Genomic DNA, 21239 nt, shown 5'->3' on the forward strand with positions numbered 1-21239 from the left:
GCAAATGTTTATTGGCCATTTGGATTTCCTTCATGAAACACCCGTTTCAGTCTCTACCCATCTTCAATTGGATTTTTTCTTCTTAATTTGTGAGAATACTACCTATATCCTAGCAATTGTTGTCGTCGTTGTTGTTGTTACTGTTGCGAATATCTCCTCCCACTCGGCGGTCTGTCCTTGGCTTTCCGTGGGAACATCCAGAGTCAGGGCGGCCTGAAGCAGGGTCCCCAGGGGCTCGGCCGCCACGCCGTGATCACGGCCGTTCCCACCGCCGCCTCCCGGGCAGGGGCAGCCGTCGGGACGCGGTGGCCCCGGCCTCCGCGGGGCCCCCTCTGGGGGACGAGCCTCGCGCGCGCGCAGGGGCGCGCTCTGTTGGCCGCGGTCGCCGGGGCAGCGCCGGGGCGGCGTGGGCGGGGCCGGGCGCGGGGCCCGGGAGGCGGCGGCGGCGCCGAGCGCGCGGGGCTGCGGTGGTCGCGGCCGCGGACGAGCGCCGGGCAGGTGACAGGGCGGTTGCCTCCCGGCACGGGGGTGGGCGGCGCGCCCGGGGAGGGGGAGTGGAAGGGCTGGGCCGGGGGTGGGCTCAGGAGGAAACCGCCCGGGGACACTGGTCGGAACCGGGGCTGCACGAGAGCGCGTTTGGGGACGCGGCGGGGACAGAGGGGTCAGGGGCCAGGTGGCCGGGAGGTGGGAGGCTTCGGAGCCCAGACTCACCGCGCAGCCCTGCGCCTCCGCTGGTCAGGGCCAGTCCAGGGCCCAGCTCGCCATACCCGACACTTCCTGGGCCTTAAAAATGCCCATTGCGGCCCGGTCTTGTCTCCCAGAAACAGGCAGAGGGAGAAAACAAGCGGAAGGCCCCTTGTGGGCAGCTTCCGCCTCTTCCAAACCGAGCGCCTTTTTCTCAACTATCCACCTTGGCGAGGCGCAAGAGGAGCCCCTGGTCACCTGGGAAGGAAATTCATTTCCCCCAGGACTAGTGGACGGTGACCCGAGGGCACCAAGAGTCCTTCGGGAACTGGCCTTGTCTTAGCCCTGGGTACCATCACATTTATCCCTGTCCTTCTTGTTTACTTAGAAGTTGATTTGTCAGCCTCTTTGGGGCAGAAATTTCAGTGGCACAACAGTTGCTCTGTACTATGCAGAGATGTTGATTAAACTTAACATGCCCACTTTCTAACTCATTCAAGCTGTCAGCTTTTCCTTCTTTAATCCCATGTTTTTGTAAGAGCAAGCAGCCACAGAAGGTCTTTGGTGGTATTTGGCTTCGTTTTCTTCATACTCTCCCAGAGTTCATTCATTTGTAAGCATCAACAACAATATTATTATTTTTTAAAATATTTATTCATTTGAAGAAACCCTGGACTACTTCATTTAAGAAGAGGAATAGAGCAATTCTACATTGATCTATAATGATTATCTTAAGCTTGTTCTTTGAGATCCCAAATAGAGTGACCTTAACTCTTAAAGTAAACTGGATGTTTAATACAAACTGTTTCAGTTAAAATATGTAGCCAGTGTTTGATGGGTCTGTTGCTTTCTAGAAACACCCTAAAAGCCAGCAGTTAATTAGTTTATCAACATTAAAATAATACTATACAATGTCATATACATTGTATAAAATAAAAGGATACAGTAAATTTGCTTGTAAAATTAAACAGCATTATGTCAGTCTATCAGTAGAAGGAATTCTGAATTAAAAAGAAAAAAACCACTTCATATGTATTTAAATGTGAATGTTATCTTTTGTCTGTTGTTTGTTAAGGCACTTTCCTCCAAGGAATTGATGATGTTCCTTGGAAACCTTAGTAACAAGGTCAACATTAAACCTTACAAGCAATCCTAAGAGTGGGAATAAGGTACTGTTATTTAATTAAAATTAGGATTTGCCAAAAGAACAGGAGCAAGCCATAAAAACAACTTTGTGGTAATCACCAATGAAAAAGTTTTCTTCTGTCTGACCTACAGGGTAAAAAAATGACATAAAGGCAGCAAGATGGAAGACAGGCAAAAATAGAAATGCTGTGTTCAGATGAAAGGAAGCACAATCCAAAAAAATCATTTCCTCCCAATCTTACATGAACTCAAGGCACCCTCTCCGTAAACTGTCTCACGAGTCTTGATCCCAGTCCTTTGAGACAGCAGGGTCTCACTTAAACTCACACTCAAGCCAACTAGAAGAGACCCTTAACTGTTATTCTGGCCTATGTACCACCCACCCAACATTCCCCAGACAGCATCCCTTCCAGGGTGGTAGACACCCAGCCTCGCTTTAAACTATTCAGTGGACCTTGTAAGGCCACCAAATCTTGCACTGAACAATTTTAATCATTATCGAGCTGAAATCCATCTCCATACAATGGCCACCTGAATTTTATTTTCCTATCCAACAGGAATCTGAATACCAAAGTCTTTTCCAAACCATGCAGCCAGCCAAAATAGGTCTAGGAACAAAACACCTTTCCTACTCACAGTTCCAGCTATGGAATCCACACACTTTTCCTCTCCCTCCTTTACTTTCCAAAAGGAAGACTGAGAACCTGTTTTACTCTATCCAGGAATGCCACAGAATATGGGAAAAGTACGTTGCCCTGGGGATTGAAATGAGACCACCAAAGTACTGTCCGTAATTACCCTTTCGGCTTTATCCAGACTTGTCTAGAACAGGCCTGTGGAATCTAGAAATAGGAATCTGCTTCCAAGCTGTCGTTTGATTCCCTCAATAAAACTGCATTCGATTACTCAAGTTGTTTATGAGCATTACGTCAGGATGTGTATGTCTCTGTAGGGAGAAAAACACAATAGGTTTTCAAATAGACCTTCCTCATACCACAAAAGGGTGCATAACAAAAGCCTGCAGATAATGTAACAAGGTTCTCTTACTCATTTAAATTTTTGATTAACATTGGCATTAAGAGGTTTCAGTAGACACAGAGTAACATAAAAATACTTTCTTTTAGGTAACGCGTTTGTGAACCACAATTTTAAATATTCAGCCAACTCCTCCTATCCACAAGAGAATCCCCTGTTAATTTTTTCTATTTTTCAAACATGAGTAATAGTAAAGTAATTCCCAAGTTCTCTACTCAGTCTCCTGTGCATCACACCAATTTCAATGTCCAGTCTACGGACCCACCTTTCAAGAACAACGATTTACATCTGATTTCAAAAGACTCCTTGGAATCCGATTCAGAGAGCCTCACTCAAGAGATCAAGTCCCAGTCTCAGCTGGGTGGTATCCAGGACAATGACATGGATACCGACAGCTTAGAGGAGGAAAGTCGGGGACAGGGAAGCCTGAGTGACACAGACGAGCAGGCAAGCAGAGCAACAGCTCAGATGGCCAGTAGGAAAGCTCTCCATACCCAGGACAAAGATGCGAGAAACAGGTAAGGAATTGGTTTGTGCAAGGACTCGATGTCTAAAATGGATGGTTAAATAATTACTAGCACTGTCCTAAGTGAGAGCAAGGGAAGTCTGTCTTACAGAGCCCCTTGAAACGTGAGTGAGACAAATCTCCAAGCAGCTAAGGATAGCGTGGCACCATGTTTTTTTGTCGTTTTGTTTTATGCCACATTCATTTTTTTAATCAAAAATATGCAAAAGATAGCAATTATTAAGAGATTTACATTTCCTATGCTCCTTATTTCCTATCCATCTGGGTTCAAACACTGGTTTCCCAGCTGTGTGACCTTGGCCAAGTCCAGTTAATTTCTCTGTGCCTCGGTTTCCTTATCAGTAAACGTGGGGATGATAGTAATAGTTACCTCACAGAGTGATTGTGAGGCTAAAATAAGTAAATATATGTAAAGTGCTTAGAACAGTGTTACTTCGTTTTGTTTTGTTTTTCTAATTAGAGGCCAAATATATTAAGGAAGTCTTACGGAAGGCCTAGAACTTGAGCAGGGTTTAGAAGACAAGGTAAGATTTGGATAAATGGCCAGAATTGGAATGACATGCCTGTGGCCCTCTTTCTTTCCTTGACGGAGTTAGATCAAACCTGCTCGCTCCTTAGCAGATGTCAAAGTACAGTAAAAGTGGCTCACAAAGGAGCCGAGGCACAGCCCTGGTGCTGGGGCGTGGGGGGTGGGAGGGAGAGGGGCCCTGGAAGGCTTCAGAGAGAGCCGTATTGGATTGCACTGCATTGGGTGAGCCCGGAGGAGAGAGTACAGGTTCTCAGGATGGCAGTGACAGGCAGGAGGATTATTCAGCAAGCTGCTGCCTTATGAATTTGAGGATAAACACGCTGTGGCAAAAAGACAACAGGATGGTAATAATTAAAACTACGACAATAGCAGCCGTAACAATAGCATTACTTTTTCATCTGTTTTTACTGTTTTTCATTAGAGAAATTATAGATTTACAGAAAAAAATCATCTAAAAGACAGTGTTCCTATAAACCCCTTATCCCCTATTATTAACATTTTGCATTAGTGTGGTACCTTTGTTACAACTGATGAAAGACTATTATAATTATAGTATTAACTATAGTCCATAGATTACATTAGGGTGGTTTTTTTTCTAACATATCAACCTATTAATACACTTCGCATCAGTGTGGTACATTTGTTATAACTAATGAAAGAACTTTTTAATAATTGTACCATAACTATAGTCCATTGTTTACAATAGAGCTCACTGTGTTGTACAGTCCTATGTTTTATCTTTTAATTTTTATTCTAGTAACAAATACAATGTAAAATTTCCCCTTTTAACCACATTCACATATATTGTTCAGCGCTTTTAATTATACTTAAAATGTTGTGCTACCATCACCACTATTCATTTCTAAAACTTTACAATCAGCCCAAATAGAAATTCTGTACAAATTAAGCCTTAATTCCCCATATACTACCCCCAACCCAGCCTCTGGTAACCTCTAGTCTAGATTCTAACTCCATTAATAATTTAATTATTTCATATCAGTGAGATCATATAGTATCTGTCCTTTAGTGTCTGGCTTATTTCACTCAACATGATGTCTTCAGGTTTCATCCATAATGTCACATGAACCAGAACGTCATTCCTTTGAAATGTTGAATAATATTCCATTGTATGTAGAGATCACATTTTGTTTGTCCATTCATTGGATAATGGATACTTGGGTTGCTTCCATCTTTTGGCAATTGTGAATAAAGCCACTAGGAATTTTGGTGGGCGAGCCACCATCACTTGTTTGATCGAGACTCAAAGGCAGGCAAGGAGGGGGAAAGCGACAGGTATGCTCTGATTCGAGGCTGTTGGCTTGGGGTAGCTGGAGGTGGACTGATGAGAAGTAGGGCGTCCTACATGATTGGTGTGGGGAAGAGATTTGGCTTTCTCGTGTTGGTCCTAAATGGGAAGCTGGGGCAAAAGTTAAGGAAGCTGACCCTGACCGTTACTGAACACGTCCTGGCCATTTGGGACTGATTGTTGCAGAGGTTGTGGTGTGACTTCCTGAACTGCTTGCCGCAGAAGTCGTGGGCCAGAGTTTTATTCTAAGACATGGTCTGGCATTGTCTGCTTGTATATTCAATCTGTGTGTACGTTGCTCGCTTGTTTTGCCAAGATTATATATATGAAATAAGAGAATGATCAACAGGACTTAGTGACAGACTAGGTGGGAATTAAAGGATCAAGAGAGGGCAAAGTTTACTTTAAGGACTCTAATAGCAGTTGCTTATCACAAGTCCATTACTGTGCTAAACACTGAGAATGTATTATCTTATTTAACCTTTGTGGCAGCCGGGAGCTGGATACAGCAGTGATCCCATCTGAAAGATGGCAAAATGAGGTGTAGAGAGGTTAATTATGTCCACTTATTACATCTAGTGAGAGGTGGAGCAGAAAACTCTGGCAGTATGATTCCATGCTCTAAACTATGTTTTTAGCCTCATTCTAATCTAAGAGATTCATAGTCTCTCAGGTTTAAAAAAGGTAGTTTTATTATTTACAGAAATGGGAGCACTGGAAAGAAATCCTTTGGGTTGGACAGGTAGTCTTGCCTATACTTTTAAGATGAAGAAACCATGGTATTTAGTGGTTAATGTTGAGTTTTCCCCTCAGAGCCCAGACTTCAGGCACCTAACCTTAAACCTTGAATTGCAGCCAAGGACAATTTAAATACCACGTAATACATTTCAAAGGAAAGAATAATGCTTGCAAAAATCAAAAGCGTGGGCAGATTCCTGAATTTCTGATTCAGAGGCTCTTAATGCTATTTTCCTTTTACTTATTTTGACTTGCCTTGGAAAATTTTAATAACAATATAATCCCCAGGGTTCGGATGGGTGATAGCCCTAGGTAATTGTTTGGCTGTGTAGTGCTTCACACATTGAACTCTGGGAGGGCCAGTTCTCCACTAGCAACGGAAAACTGACGCATTTAGCCAAATACGGCTCAGACATACTATTCAGGTGAGTGTTTATTGACTCTCTTCTCTGCTTCACTTTAGTCTTTGGAAGTCTTTCCTAAATTACTCTCAGACTCTCAATATGACATTCAAGTAGGCTTTCATTTTTATAAGGTAGACAGCATTCTGGGAATTGTAGTTCAAAAAAGAGTTAGTCAAAGCCTTGTCTGAAAGCCAAGGATAATCTTTCTTCTTGCTTTTCTAAGCAACAATTTTAAAGCTGCCTGACAAATCGCTGGAGCCTTAGCTTTGTGTTTGGATGTTTCTAGAACCTCCTCAAAGCAATTGCTCCCTTGTGTCACCATAGTCAACCATAGTTCAATGTATATGGATTAGAGAAAAGCTTTTACTTAATGGAAATTGGAGCAGGATTGACTGTAGTGAATGAATCAAATGTAGCGTGAGTATCTTCATCTGTATATCCTTAAACCCCACTCCAGAACAGCCTTATGACATTCGGCGCTTGCAAAAAAAGAGCTCACTGTAATTCCTACAGCATTAGAAATACCCTCTTCAGTCCTGGAGATTTCTGAAAACTTATTTAAAAAAAAAAAAAATTAGAGTGCAGTTACTACCACACACGGTATATGTGCTTAATAAGGTCTTGTTTAGGAATACTTAAATATAATTAGCTACCATTTGTAGAACTATTTTCTTTGCTGTACAACCTCACTTATCCCTATAAAAGCCTATTAGATTGGCAGGGGCAAAACACTGCCCCTGTTTTGCAGATAAGGAAGGAGACTCGGAGATTTGTCTAAGAGCTCAGAGTTACTAAGTGATGGAGCCCCAGGAATTGAACTCAATTCTCTCCTAACTACAAAGCCTGGGCTTCTAATGATAAGTCTCTCAATAAATGATCAAGAAACTCATCTGATACAGGATTCAATTCTACTATCTAGTAAGAATTAAAAGACCATTTCAAGATGGACTGAACTGAGGCCAGAGCAAATATCTATATAATATGAGAAATTTTGGTAAAGTAATAAAAAGTTTTGAAAGGATTCCGTGTACTTGGAAAAAAACATCTTAATTATATTTTACTGGGGCAGCAGGGTCGTAGTAGCCTGCTGCCCAAATTATAGCATGTTTTTTCAGCATTCCTCCCAGGAGCCAGAAGTGTTTTCATTCATGGGAATTCTTGAGGTCTACTGATAACTTTCTCTCTCCTCACCTAGAAACTATAACCTGTACAAAAGAACCCATCTTCTGTCTAATTAAACCATCATGTGCCAGAAGTTAATGGGAAGAAGATAGGCACAATGAGGAATTTTCAGTTAAACCAAATATTCAGAATTGTCAGGAATAATCATCTGCATTTTTATCATGCTGTGGCGGTATATAATTTTTTTATCACAAATGCTAGGACTTAAGGAACTGTATCAGATTACCAAAGCAGATGGTGGGTAAAGATAGACTCAGTAAAGACCAATTTCAGATTTTCATTTTTGCCAAAATTTCCCCAGACTGTTTTGTAAAACACACTGGAGTTATTCAAGCTGAGACGAAATACTACTCTCTCACAGGTGTTGTAGTGATTGACTTTTTTTTTCTCCCTGCACTGGTTGGAGAGTGAAAAAGACATTTAAGGCTATTTCTAATATACTAGGATGATTAAGAATTTTCTGGGAGTTACCAGTAGTTGATTTTCATTCCTCTTGGTTTCTAGTAACGGTCATTCACATCGATTTCTATTGTCTTCATGGGACACCATTCCAATTAAAGGCCATTGGTTGGCCAACCTCTTCACACATTACATTACATTATACTACATTCCTTATTCTAGGAGTTTCCCACAGCATTTGGACTAGCTGATAGCATTTTAGTTGTTACTGCTAGATCACGTGGGAATAATTATATAAGAAAAGTGAGCTTTCTGTCACATGTATGAGTCATTTTTGCTTTGTGTTCATTCATTTACTCACAGCCTAGTCTTTAGTTAAACCCTGACACCCTCTGCTGAGCAGGCCTGGTGCCATCGGAACAGATGAGCAGGCGTAGAAGGAAGTAAAGAGTGTGTGTGGGCATGAATTGTGTCTATTAAAGGCAGAGGCCCTGCCAGAAAAGCTGAAACCACAGTGGCTCCTGGGTTTTATTGCCCCCAGAGACGACCACTAGTTCCTTTCTAGCTCCTTCCAAAACCGGGCCACATTATTGTGGTAAAATGAGTAAATAAATAGTGAGTTCGAAAGCCCGCCAAGTATCATTTAAATTTGTGTCACCTACTGTCTAGTGAGTTTGTCAAAAGAATTAAGAAAAGGAAAACCAAGTTACTAGAGGGATAGTTTAATACAAAACACATTTATTTCCACTCCCTTACAAGTCTGGAAAATGTAAGAACTTTGATTTCTTTAATTTTTTAACACATTGAATTTGAAAGAAAGGATTTTCCCAACATTTATATTTATTTCTGAGTTACATATAGGCTCTATCTAGCTAATAAAATAATGGATTCTTGGGGCTGTACAAAGGAGAAACCAATGCCTAGGGTGTGTTTTCAGTTGACCACAGCTGGTCACACTGGACTAGAACTCAGGTCTCGAGACCTGTCCATTGCTTTTTTCGTGATGTCATAGCTGTGTTGCATTTCCAATGCTGTTATTATCTGGCATTTAAAATATGAGCAGCTCTATTTAAAGAAAGTGTAAACACCTGGAAATTTTGTAAATCTGGGTCTCTGCCTCCTCACCATTATTTATGGAGTATGAAAGGAAGCTCTGAGCCTTCTGTGGAAAACATCTGGCATTAGCATTGTAAAGTCTCACCGAAAGGGAGGAATTATTTTTCTAAACACTGCGCCACACAGCATTTCCCTTGTGAAGATGCAGCCTTTGTTTCACATGGTCTAATCTTAATGGAAGTGAGCTACTAGAATTTTACATTGCAATTACTAACATGCCCTCTTTAGATAATTTATTTTCATTTAACTCACAGATTGTCCTTGAATCAAGACGGCTACTAATAAGAACACGAGGCAAATATCTGGTTGTTTTGCATCCGCAAATCTGTTGTCAGGGAAAAAAGAAGGGGCTCTGGTCGGAATTATCTAAATTATGTAATTGCTAGAAATAAAATTCACTAAGCACAATCCAGCCCCTTCACTTCAGTGTGCTTTTCTGTTGGCCTTCTGTTTGTTAAACCACCCCTTTTTTATTAAAATACTTATTTCTTTCTTTGCAAAATAAATGCCTGCATTAAATGAAATTTTCCGGGTTGTAAATAACATCCATGAAGCATTTCAGCATATTTGTTGCACCATTTTATTTCATACTTGCCAAAGTGATTTTTTAATCTTTTGGATTTATTTCATTTTATTTACTTAAAAGCCAATGATAAGAAGATTAAGGTGCATATAGAATTCAAAAATCCTTGGAAACAACTCTCAGTTTTGTAGTTCCTTAAGGAAGCATTAAAAACTTTACACTTAAGCAAAAATTGAATTTGCTGTTCATATGCATAAAAGATTTAATGGCATAAAAATTGGGAATAATTGTTCTGTTTAAAAGGATTAAATTAAACCTAAATCACTAATAACATGTGCAGTTTCAATTTAACTGCCTACTTACAATAAAGTGGCAAATAAATAACAGCTAAATGATTAATAGCAATGCTTTTATTCACCTCCTCAACAGGCGAAATGGCCAGTTATTGAATATTTTATTGTGAGTGCAAAGGATGTTAATTGTACTAGAAACATGCTCTAATTTTAGTAATTTTTTGATTGAATACTATAGTGAATATGAGGCTCTTCATCAAATGGAGATTTTATTTTATGTTGTTTGAAGTTATCACAGTAAGTACTCAAATCTGGTCCATTAAAGCATGCAAATGTCCTGGCATATGCATGTGAGACCACCCCATCCCTTTCTAACCCAGGCATCTAAAGAGGGGACCCGGCATCTGTTGTCTGAACAGTAACAAAAGAGTTGCGTACTCATTGTCTGTGTAACCTCTCTCTCAAATGAGGAGGGAGAGAGGTACATGTTTTGTGTGCAGATGATTACTGAGGAAGGAGCACTTCACACTCAATTGTGTTCCAGTGTGGTGACCTGGACCACAAAACACAATTGAGCTTCTTCGCACAGGAGCCCCGTACAATGGGATCCTTTAGTATCATGTTCTAGTGCAACCTATTAGATTTGTTTCTATGAAGTAGTACTGCTTCCCATGTTCATGATTTTGCAAAATCGTAACCACCTATTCGTTTCAGCGTATGGTTTCCACCTAGAAAGGGGACAACAGGGATGGTGTAAGGTACACTGCTCCTCGGCAGGTGTAAATGGTGCCCTGTAATTAAAGCTCTGTAAGAGCCACGCTTCCAGATTCTAATCTTGAGTATGTACATTCTTAGAGTTTCTCTTCAGACGACTTGCTCCAAGGCATTTTTCTTAGCCACAGCAGCCCATTGTGTCTTGTTTATTTCAAACTTCCCTACTTTTTAGGTTCTGCTGGATGCATTGGTCTTTTCTGCAGTGTGCGATATTGCTTCTGTGGCCATTTAAGAATGCAAATATGGTGAGACTAGACATGCGATCTTTGTCCAAAGGTCTAGAATAATTTAATTCTCCCAGTTCTATCCTCCTCCTCCTTTCTCAGCAGTGTTAAGCTGTCTCATCCTGTGGAAGCCCGACATCTCTTAATCACATTTCCTAAACTACAGTTCAAACAGATTCTCCACAGTGACTAAGTCTCTTCATGGTACAAAAAACAAACAAACCGGGATTTTGAAAGATGAGTGTTAATTCTTTCAGGCCACTAGGGTACCACTTAGTGCATGACAAGACAAGACAACTTTGTACCCTGGAAAAACTGAAACCCTGAGGAGAGAAGAATCCCTTGAGATCCCTCAGCAGGAAGCACCATACACAACAACAGTTTCATGCCATGGCTACTAAATGTAGCACACGACAAGCAAAGACTAGCGACTGAACTCATGGGTACGCACTATTGGAGCTAGCACTTTTTGAATCCTTACTCTGTACCAGGGACAGAGTTCTAAGCATTTGACATCAACTCACTCTTCTCAACATCCCTATGAGATAGACGCTATTGGTATCCCTGTCTTACTGATGAGGAAGCTGAGGCACAGAAGTTAAATAATTAGCTCACACTCATGCAGTAAGTGGTGGCACCAGGAGTTGAGTGCAGGCCTCTAAGACCCTGCCCTTTGACACTTGGCTCTACCTTTCTTAAAATACTCCATGCCATTACTCAGAGAAGCTAAACACCATGGAGATTACTTAGGTCATGACTGTCATTATTAGCTGGTTAATACGATGACTAGCCTGAGGATCACCAGTTTTTCACTGGATCTTAGTATAACTTCAGAGATGAAAGTTAGGAAATCCATTTCCTTTGATCATTGAACACTAGTAAAAAAAAAAAAAATAGTTTGCATGTGTTAGAGAAAATACGGCTCTTACTGGGACATGGAGGTTGATTGACCATAAGCAAAGAATTTATTTATTGAGAAGCTCTCTCAATGGAGGGGTTCTGAAGAACAGACTTTAATCCCCTCACCAGCATGGTGGGGGTCTAAAGAGAGACTTCAGCCCACTCCTGGAAGGGCAGGACTTGAATTTATACAGAACTTTCCTAGACGGGGGAATGATAGTGAGAGGGTGGGTTGAGGGTCTGAGTGAGGTAGTGGGAGGGGGTTGAGGGAGTCTATGGCTTCTTGGAATGCTGCAGGAGCAGATGTTTCTTTTGATCTGTAAGGTTTTAAAGGATTTGTAAATAGTGAAGGTTTCTGTATGGTCTCCCTCTGATATGCAGGTAGAGGTAGTAAAGATCTCCATCCCCCTCTGATATGCAGATGGTGAAGATCTCTATCTCCCTTTTACTCCTGTCTCTATGGGGTTCCTTTGATTAACCTGTGGGAAAGTGTCACACGGGGGAGGGGTTTACCCTTTTCCCAGTGCATATCAGGGGAAACTGAGGTACAGCTTGTTAATTATTGCAAACCTCTAACAGCACGACTCAATTGAGTCAATTAATTCTTTTATGACTTTATTAAAGGATCAAAGAAAATAGAGTTGGAACCAACTTTGAGATTATTATCTAGTCGTTGAATCTGGAATCAAGGTGTTACTATATTTTCAATGATAAACAAGGTTATGTCCTCCTATTTTAAATACCCCCAACATGCTGTGTTTTTTTACAGCATTTTATACACTTCTACTTATTTCATTATTTTGAGTTGATGCATAAAGTCTGTCTTCTCACCAGAGGGTATGCTCCATCGGGGCTGAGAGGGCTTCTCTTTGGTTCCTGTCTGTGTCTTCAGTGCTTAGTATTCTGCATAAACATAGAGAAATGCTCAATAAATATTTGTTGACTGGCCATTCGACTGACTTGCTCACCCACTGTAAGGCAGACCCTGCAACAACACGTACTTTCCGCACCACCTCTAGGAATCACCACATGATTCAAGGACTGGAGCCATCTCCAGAGCCAGAGCAGCAGGGTCCATATCCTGTCCCCACCTCGCCTTAGCTCCATGGCCTCGGGCAAGTTGCTTAAACTGTGGAAGCCTCAGCCGTATTAAATGGGGATAATATTAAGACCTTCCTCCTAGGGTGGTTCTAAGGATAAAACTGAAGATTGGCTATCAGGATTTCCTAGATCAGCCTGTAACACCTTGTGTTCTATTCCCAGAGCCCCCTTGAAAGTCACCTTTGAAAGTCTCCATCCCTTCGCCAAACAATGCCAAGGAGAAGAGTGCCTGTTCGAAAACTTTCCAAAAAAGACTTTATAGCCTCTATAAACAGTCCCTTCCAAAAAACTCATCAATAAAATCTTTCTTTTCCCACCCTCCCTCTGATCCATACAGATCCCTTGAAAGCACCCCATTTGCTCTCAGTTCCCTGCCTTTTTACGTGGTGGACCCCTGCCAGGCCTAGACTTCCTGCCCTTCTCAGCTCAGGTCTCTGCTAAGCCATCACTTCCTCCAGAAAGTTTTCCCCCAGCCTCCCAGGAGGTTCATCCCTCCTTATTGTCAGTTGCTCATTTTCTTGTCTATGCCCCCACTGGGCTGTGAGTTGAATCCACCTCTGGGCTGGTCAATGAGAACAGATTTACAGAAAGCTCATGCACAAAATAGAGTTCCCATATACCCACCTCCATTTTTTAACATCTTCCATTAGTGACAACTGATGAGAGAATATGATTAAAGGGATTATTAGCTATAGTCCATATTTTACATTAGGGTTCACTGTGTAGTACAGGCCTATGGTTGTTTTTATTATTTTTTTAAATTTTTAAATAAATAGCTGATGCTCTACTTGTGTTGACGAGAGTATTTTTAAAGGCTCAGTTATTGATTCAAGAAACATTTATTTGACAGTTTTGTCCGCAGCGCAGTGCAGGGGCTAGAGCTGAGAATGTGGAAAGATGGAGCATCTGCAGTCCTACTAAGATTATTCTAGTGAAAAGATCAATACGCACTAATACGGAGCACTTTGAGATACATGCCTCATTTTGATGTGTAAGCAGTCGTGAGAAATAAAACAAACAAATAGAATTCACCCCCACTTATGGATGAGAGAAATGGGCTCAGGGATTAAATGATTTGCCAGCTGCCACACAGGTAGGTTGTGACAGGCCCAGAACTTGAACCCCGAGCAGTCTGGTTCCAAGTCCAGGTTGTGCCCTACAAGACCATGCCCTTCCCATGTCAAGGTCCAGTGATTCTTTAAACCCACATGCCAGGACAGCCCGGGGGAGGGGCAAGTCCATATGTGGCACCGCAGCAGGGGAGCCTCCGCCTCTGGGCCCCACACTGTCCACGGGGTTCCCCCATTGCTCAGGCAATGGGGAGGCATCCGGTTTGACGTCCAATTTCCTGAAAAATGTGGATGATCTCCGATCAGGCATTTTCCTGGAGAATAATGTTATTTCCCTTCTCTTGGTGGAAGAAAAAGGAGAACAGCCTGTTTCAAGATGTTTCCCAACTAACAATGCAAACTAAAGAATTCAAAATGACAATTTAGCAAGGCATGGAGTTTTTGGCTTTTTGCTTTAGGTTTTGCTTTACATCAAATCAAAGAAATCCAGGTCTACATTAAAAAGAGTAAATTAGTATTAGGGGGACCATTAGTTTGTTTACCCAGCATAAAATTATGTCCTCTGTAAACGGGAGTATCAAATAGCATAAAAAGCCTAGGTGATTTACATTTTCTTTTTGATTAGGGGATTGCATCTACTGTACTCAAGGAAGGAAAATCTCTCCCATTTAGCTTTTGAAGATCAAAGAGGCTATTAAATATGCCATATTACCAGCATTTTCTTTTCTTTTTTGGTTAAGACTAGGGTGTGCTTTGCAAACTGACTTTTCATGGGGGCAAGGGAGGACTTTATTTCGGAGCAGATGCACTGATCATGGACAAGTTCACTTCCCTCTGCCAGACCCTTGGGCTTAACCTTTTATTCGAGTGGGGTTGCCTTAAGGCTCACTGTGCTCACCGACTTGTCATGAGCTTTGTGGACACAGACCTGACAGCCAAGAGAGGATGATCCAAGAGCCAGGGCCTGATTCTAAGCCATGGGCATATTTCTGTATTACATCTCATAAAATCTACAAAGTCCAAATGAATTGGAAAGTAAGATCACTGGAAAGAAAGATGAACTTATGTTAAGTATTAAGTCAGGAAAGAGTATTACTTTCCCCCAAAAAAGAACTCAATTAAGGCAGATGTTGCCTAGGCAATAAGCTCACCTGTCCATATTTCCCTTCCTGTATAAATAGCTCAACCGTGGGTATTAACAGCTATAGGGTGAAATACAATTTTGTCTTCACCAGTTGAATCACTAAATCACTGTTGGTATATGTAAGTAATAGGATTTCTTGAACCACAGTGATTCACTGGTTTAATATAGAAAAATATTTGGAAATATTTTCTGGCATTTAGAAATTAACATTGCCCCCCCTCCACACACACACATTTTTATTCCATATTTCAATGAACTTGGTATTCCATCTTTCAATAACCTTGGATAAGTAAGACCTCTTTGCCTTAATGTGTGGTGGGCAGACCTGATTTAAGTCTGGGATACATCTATAACACACAAATAGCAAAAGGAAAATTATGGGAAAAGGACTGAGATTGATTTCATATAAATTTATCAGACTGAATATGATGAGTCCGTGTGTTCTGATCAAGGACTTGGCGTTTCTTTTCTGCTTTGGGCAGCCAACCACCAGTAGAGGACAAATATTCTGACCTCCGGTATGACCCCAACTGGAAGACTAAGAAAGAGACAAGGCAGTTGTTGACGGTGGAAGCATTGCCGGAGTCTATAGACAGCAGCTCTACGGAAAACTTGGCTTTGGAGCCGCTCTACCCTTCCAAGGAGACTTCATTGGACCTCTCAGGGGGAAAAGGCAACCAGGAAAAGAGCCCAGGGAGCACAGCCTCCTTACTTGGAAGTGAGTTTTTAAGCCCAAGCTATGAGCGTGGCGTCCTTCACAGCAACCCATTTTCGGAGCTGAACAGTGATCCGGAGAAGTCAAGCAGCCTCTCTCAGTACTTGAAGAGTTCAAGTTCACATAATGAGGTTTTTCTGCCAGGATCACGGGGCCCACGGAGAAGGAAGTCCAAGCAATATTTTGTGGAAAAAAACAAGCTGACTTTGGGATTACCCACTCCTAAAACTGATTCCTATCTGCAACTTCACAATAAAAAAAGGGGGGAGACTCACCTAGAACAGGTACGTACAGACTACTTAAAACTCAGAAGCACTGCACTGGAATTTGCATTTGTTTGATTTGGCTATCTATCACTTCCTGTGGAGTGATGATGCCCCTACAGCCCCTGGCTGAGTAAAATAAGGCTGCCATGCTATATACGCTTTGCTGTCCCTCTTGTAGAATAAATGGAATGAGTCCACAAATTCTTAAGAGCAACATAAACGCTATCCATGGTTTGCAGTGCTATAATTCAACATCTGTATCCAAAATCCTTCCATTCACGGAACCACAGAAATTTTTAAAACTGTTTTCCAATAGATAAAATACAGGGCTGAGCATATGATACCCTGGATTTATTGCATTGTTTCCACTGTAGTGCTGCTTCTTGACCTTTTATAATACCTCAACACCTGGCAGGTGAAATGACACACACAACAGCAGCAACTCACTTTCCGATTCTGTATATATATATAGGATGGGTACAATACGGTGGATTTCTCTGTAAGTTCTCCGGACAATTCTATTACCCTCCCAACTCCCATTGATAATCACAATATGGTGATATGATTAAACCTTAGTCTCTCCATCAAAGTAGAATAATAATAAATGCCCTCCTCATCTGGTCATTTTGAGCATAAATTCTAGCCTAAATTATGGATTTAAACCTTGTTGGAGCCAAGTAAACTTAGTTCTAGTCCATGGGCTTAAATAGAGAGCTTACCGGCCCACCCCTAGGAGTACTTCTGTGGACACAAGGTAAGAGTGTGACTGGATTAGTAAAACCTGTCACCCTTGCTGGGAAAACAGCTTCAAGTTCAGCACCTACTGATGTGGGGTCATTTTCAAATATGAAAGAGCTCGTTAGATTAATCGTGGATGCCTTTAGACCTATTCCAAATCCAAATTGGTATTTTTTAAGGTATTCTAACCCGTTCTTACCTCTAAGCATTTTCTGATGGAACAAGATAGAGAAAGTGGATGAAAATTTGTGATTTTCTTTGATTCAGAAACTCCCTTTATAGTCTTAAAGGACTATGTCATATCTTTGCCTTTGTAACAGAAAATAAAGGAATGGTGATAGTATATATATCTGAATTATCAGGATAAGTAGCTGAATTCAAGTGGAGTTTTCAGGGTTATTGACCCAATTTTAGATGTTAATGTACTTTTTAAAAACTTTTTATTTTTACTTTCAAACTTACAGGAAATTTACAAAACTATTGCAAATCCCATAGAGAATTCCAATACCTCTACCTGCCTCCCAGATACCCAGATCCACCAATTTAACATTTTGCCACATTTGCCCTTCCTTCCTCCCTCCCTCCCTCCTTCCCACCCTCCCTATCCCCCTCCCTCCCTTCCTTTTTCTTTCTTTCTCTCTTTCTGTCTTTTTCATTCTATCCATTTTCTGAACACTTGAGTGTAGATTGCATAATTCGTGCTCTTGAACAATTTTTATGGCCATTTACTTTTCTTAAGAACAAGAATATTCACTTATGTAAGCATCTTAAGTACAGTTATCAAGTTCAAGAAATTTAACTAATGTATTATTTTTGTTTCATAAAACTTAGGTCATTTTGAATTTTGCCTGATTACTCATTTAAAGATATAAATTCAATGATCCAATACCTGTGAGAAAAAAAAATGTTTGTAGCTAGTAATTTCTACCAGACTAGGATAATAGTTTTCATTATTTTTCAAGTTCTTAGTAGAGGCCAGTCTACTAACAGTGAGGCAAACAGTGAGGCAAAAAAACAGTTCTATTTCCAAAATAAAAATGGAAAATAATTTGCTAATTTATTATAAACTCCTTAATGAATGATCTCTTAATTGCTAATTTTTCTTGGAAGTTATAATTTAATTTAGTAAACAATATTAAGGTGAGTTGATGATCCATGCTTCCATAGTATAATTTTCTTTATATTGTGTCAGGGAGGCAATTTTAAAGTATTTTAGGTTTGCACAGTCTTGAAGCTCTTGAAATATTCTTTGATGTAACCTCTCACCTCTTCTACCACTCTCTTCAGGGTCAAATGTCCAAGAGCTGATTGCTAATTATATTCAAAATTATTTCTTCACCATTTTCCAACATACATTGCTTTCTTCTTACTCCTATTCCTTAAAAAAAAAAAGATACCCTTAAAAATTAGTTTGAGGGGAATGAGTATAGCTCAAGTGGCTGAGCACCTGCTTCCCATGTACAAGGTCCCAGGTTTCCAGGTTTCATCTCCAGTATCTCCTGAAAACAAAACAAGCAAACCAACAAACAAATGAAAAAACCAACTTGGGGGGGCCAGCGTAGCTCAGTGGTTAAGCATGGCTTCCCACATACAAGATCCCAGGTTCAGTCCCTGGGCCCTGGTACCTAAAAAAACAACAACAACAAAAAATAGTTTGACCTATCAGTGATATAACTTTAACCATTTTTTATTGAGTATCAATCAGTAACATAGAGCAATGTGCTCCTCTGAATCATTATTTATATGTGAAATGTATGCAGGTCTTTTTGCTAATACAGGCAAAAAAGTCCCTTATGAGCAGGAACTGTGGCCTCTACTTATTTTTAATCTATATAGTAACCAGCCTAACACATTGCAGGGGCTCAATAGATCTATGGAAAATGAAACATGTATCTCTTCCATCACCTCCAAATTTCATCCTCTTTAGTATGACTTGAAGTCTGTGTGGAGTAAAAGCAGTTCTAGAGGTGGCTGGATAGTAAAATCACCTGAGAAGCTAATATAAAAAATGATTCTCGGGCCCCAGTTAAATCTCCTGGTGAGATCCAATTAAATCTCCTGGTGAAAACCTGAGCGTCAGTACTTCCGGGTGATTCTGTTTGCTTCTCATCAGACTAGAGCAATGGCGCTCAGCCAGGGTTTCACATTGGAATCACTTGGAGAATTTAAAAAATACTGTTTCCTTGGCCCAGACCCCAGAAATTTGATTTAATTCAGCTAGGGAGCCACTCCCAGCCTGGGAGTTTCCAACGTTTCCCAGGTGATTTCTCGTGTTTAGGCAAGGTTGAGAATCGCAATGGTTTTCAAACGTGAGCGTGCATCAGCATCACCTTGAGGGCTTTGTTGAAACAGATTGCTTGACCTGACCCCAAGGATTTCTGATTCAGTAGGTGTAAGGTGAAGCCCGAGAATTTGAATTTTCTGCGAAGTTTCTCTAGTTGACGCTGCTGTTCTCAGGCTCACACTTGAAGAATCACTGACCTCTTGCTTCCCAAACTTTAATGTGCTTATGAACCACCTCGGGATCTTGTTAAAAGGCAGATTCTGACTCAGGGGGTCAGCGTGGGATTCCAGAGCCCCCCTGTCCTACCACGCTCCCAGGTGGTGGCCCCACTGCTGGTCTGTAGCCCACCTCTTGAGTCGCAGGTAGCTGAGGTAAAGAACATAAAGGTTCTGTCAAAAGCCCCAAAGCCAAAACTGCTTAAGTCAGTTTCCATGGAGCGTGGATGTTTTCCTTGGTTGGTGGGGTCCTTCAGCTGCTTTGGGGTAACTGGCGTCAGGAATGAGAAGGTGGGGGTGGCGGTTTTGGCAGCTATCCTTTTGGATTAAGCAGCACCCAACCGGAAGGTTTTCATATTGGAATATCTGGTTTTCCCTTGTAATTTCTTCATAAAGGGTAACAAGTGCCTTATCACAAGGAAAATGGAAAGGTTAAGTGACACTTATTGTGGAGTGAATGAATAAATGGCTATACCTTTACACAACCAGGGAGACACAACTATTGATACACCATTTTGTTGCAGACACTCATGCCCTGCTGAATCAGACAGGGTCTTACATAGTGTTGTATTTTTAGTAGGTTTGAAAATAAGTCTTAAAAAAAAAAAAAGTCTTGAGACGTTTACAGTATCCCAGTAAAAATGTCAATAGCTTTTTTTCTTAATCAAACTTGAAAAGCTGCCTCTTAAGTTCATGTGAAAAATAGGCAAGGGTAATAAAGAAAGCCCAGGAAATGAAGAGTAGCGGGAGAATCTAGCCCTACTAGATAACATAGTATAGTATAAAGCCTCAACAGTTAAGTACTGGGGTAGTATTTATTGCATGAACAGACAGGAAAATGGAACAGAATATAAAGTCCAGAAATAGAATCAAATGACATATGGAAATATGATATGATACTATAGTTTGATAAAGGTGGCATCTGAATCAGTGAGGAAATGACGGGCTGTGCAATGAAATAACTGGGTAGCCATCTGAGAAAATAAAGTTGGATCTATATCTAATATCATACAAAAAAATAAATTCCAAATGGGCCAAATATTTAATTTTTTAAATACTAGAAAAATAGGAAAATTCTCTTATAACCTTGAATGATTCAAAATCCAGAATCTGTAGGGAAAAAACAATAAGCAAAGTCAAAATACAAAGAACAAACTAGGAAGATTATTTCTAATTCATCACACAGACAAAACACTAATATCCATAATACATAATACATAAAGAGCTCCTAGAATGACAGAAAGACCAAAATCCTCTAGAAAAATGCACAAAATACATGAATAGACAATTCACAGAAAAGTCAATTTATATGCTTCTTAGATACGTGAAAAGATACTCAACCTCAGTCATAATAAGGGAAATACAAATTAATATATTGGGATTACTCCTTGAGCAGTTTAAATACCTATCATCCTTGAGTGAGTAAAACATAATGGTTAAAAGTATGGACTCTTGGGGAGTGGGTGTAGCTCAGTGGTTGAATGCCTTCTTCCCATGTAAGAGGTCCCAGGTTCAATCCCTGGTACCTCCAAATAAATAAATAAAATGAAAGTATGGACTCTGGAGCCAGTTTAATTGGATTTGAATATTGACTTGCTAGCTGCCTGACCATGGGCTAGTTATTTAACCTCTCTGTGCCTCAGTTTCCTCATCTGTAAAATGGGGATAATAATAGTCCCTTCTTCAGAGTTACTAAGACAGTTAACAAATAGGTTAGTATATAGAGTGCTTCATTAAGTATCTGGCACATAGCAAGCACTATGTGTTAGCAATTATTATTTTTATTTGATCCAACACATTCCACTCCTAGGAATTTATTCCAGTTATATGTGTACAGGTATTGGTACAAGCTTATTTATTTCAAGCCTTATTTATAATAGCAAAAAATTGGAAACCACCTAAATATCATTTTAAGAGCAGTGAAATG

The 21239-nt window shown here is 40.6% G+C and overlaps 1 protein-coding gene across 3 annotated transcripts in view; it reads left to right on the forward strand.

Moving 5' to 3' along the window:
- The first annotated feature begins 418 nt into the window (after positions 1–418).
- The window catches only part of JHY (junctional cadherin complex regulator), a 64140-nt gene continuing 43319 nt past the window's right edge, over positions 419–21239 (forward strand). The window contains exons 1-3 of one of the 3 annotated variants that reach the window (XM_058289039.2): positions 419–498; positions 2955–3383; positions 15577–16093. In XM_058289039.2, the coding sequence (XP_058145022.1) occupies positions 3046–3383; positions 15577–16093 (855 nt within the window). In that variant the 5' untranslated portion in view covers positions 419–498; positions 2955–3045. Of the gene's footprint in view, positions 499–1210; positions 1298–2954; positions 3384–15576; positions 16094–21239 lie in introns of those variants that run through there. The other 2 variants (XM_058289041.1, XM_058289038.2) reach the window with 2 other exon arrangements.

The sequence above is a fragment of the Dasypus novemcinctus genome, chromosome 27, assembly GCF_030445035.2.
Source record: "Dasypus novemcinctus isolate mDasNov1 chromosome 27, mDasNov1.1.hap2, whole genome shotgun sequence".
NCBI lineage: Eukaryota > Metazoa > Chordata > Mammalia > Cingulata > Dasypodidae > Dasypus > Dasypus novemcinctus.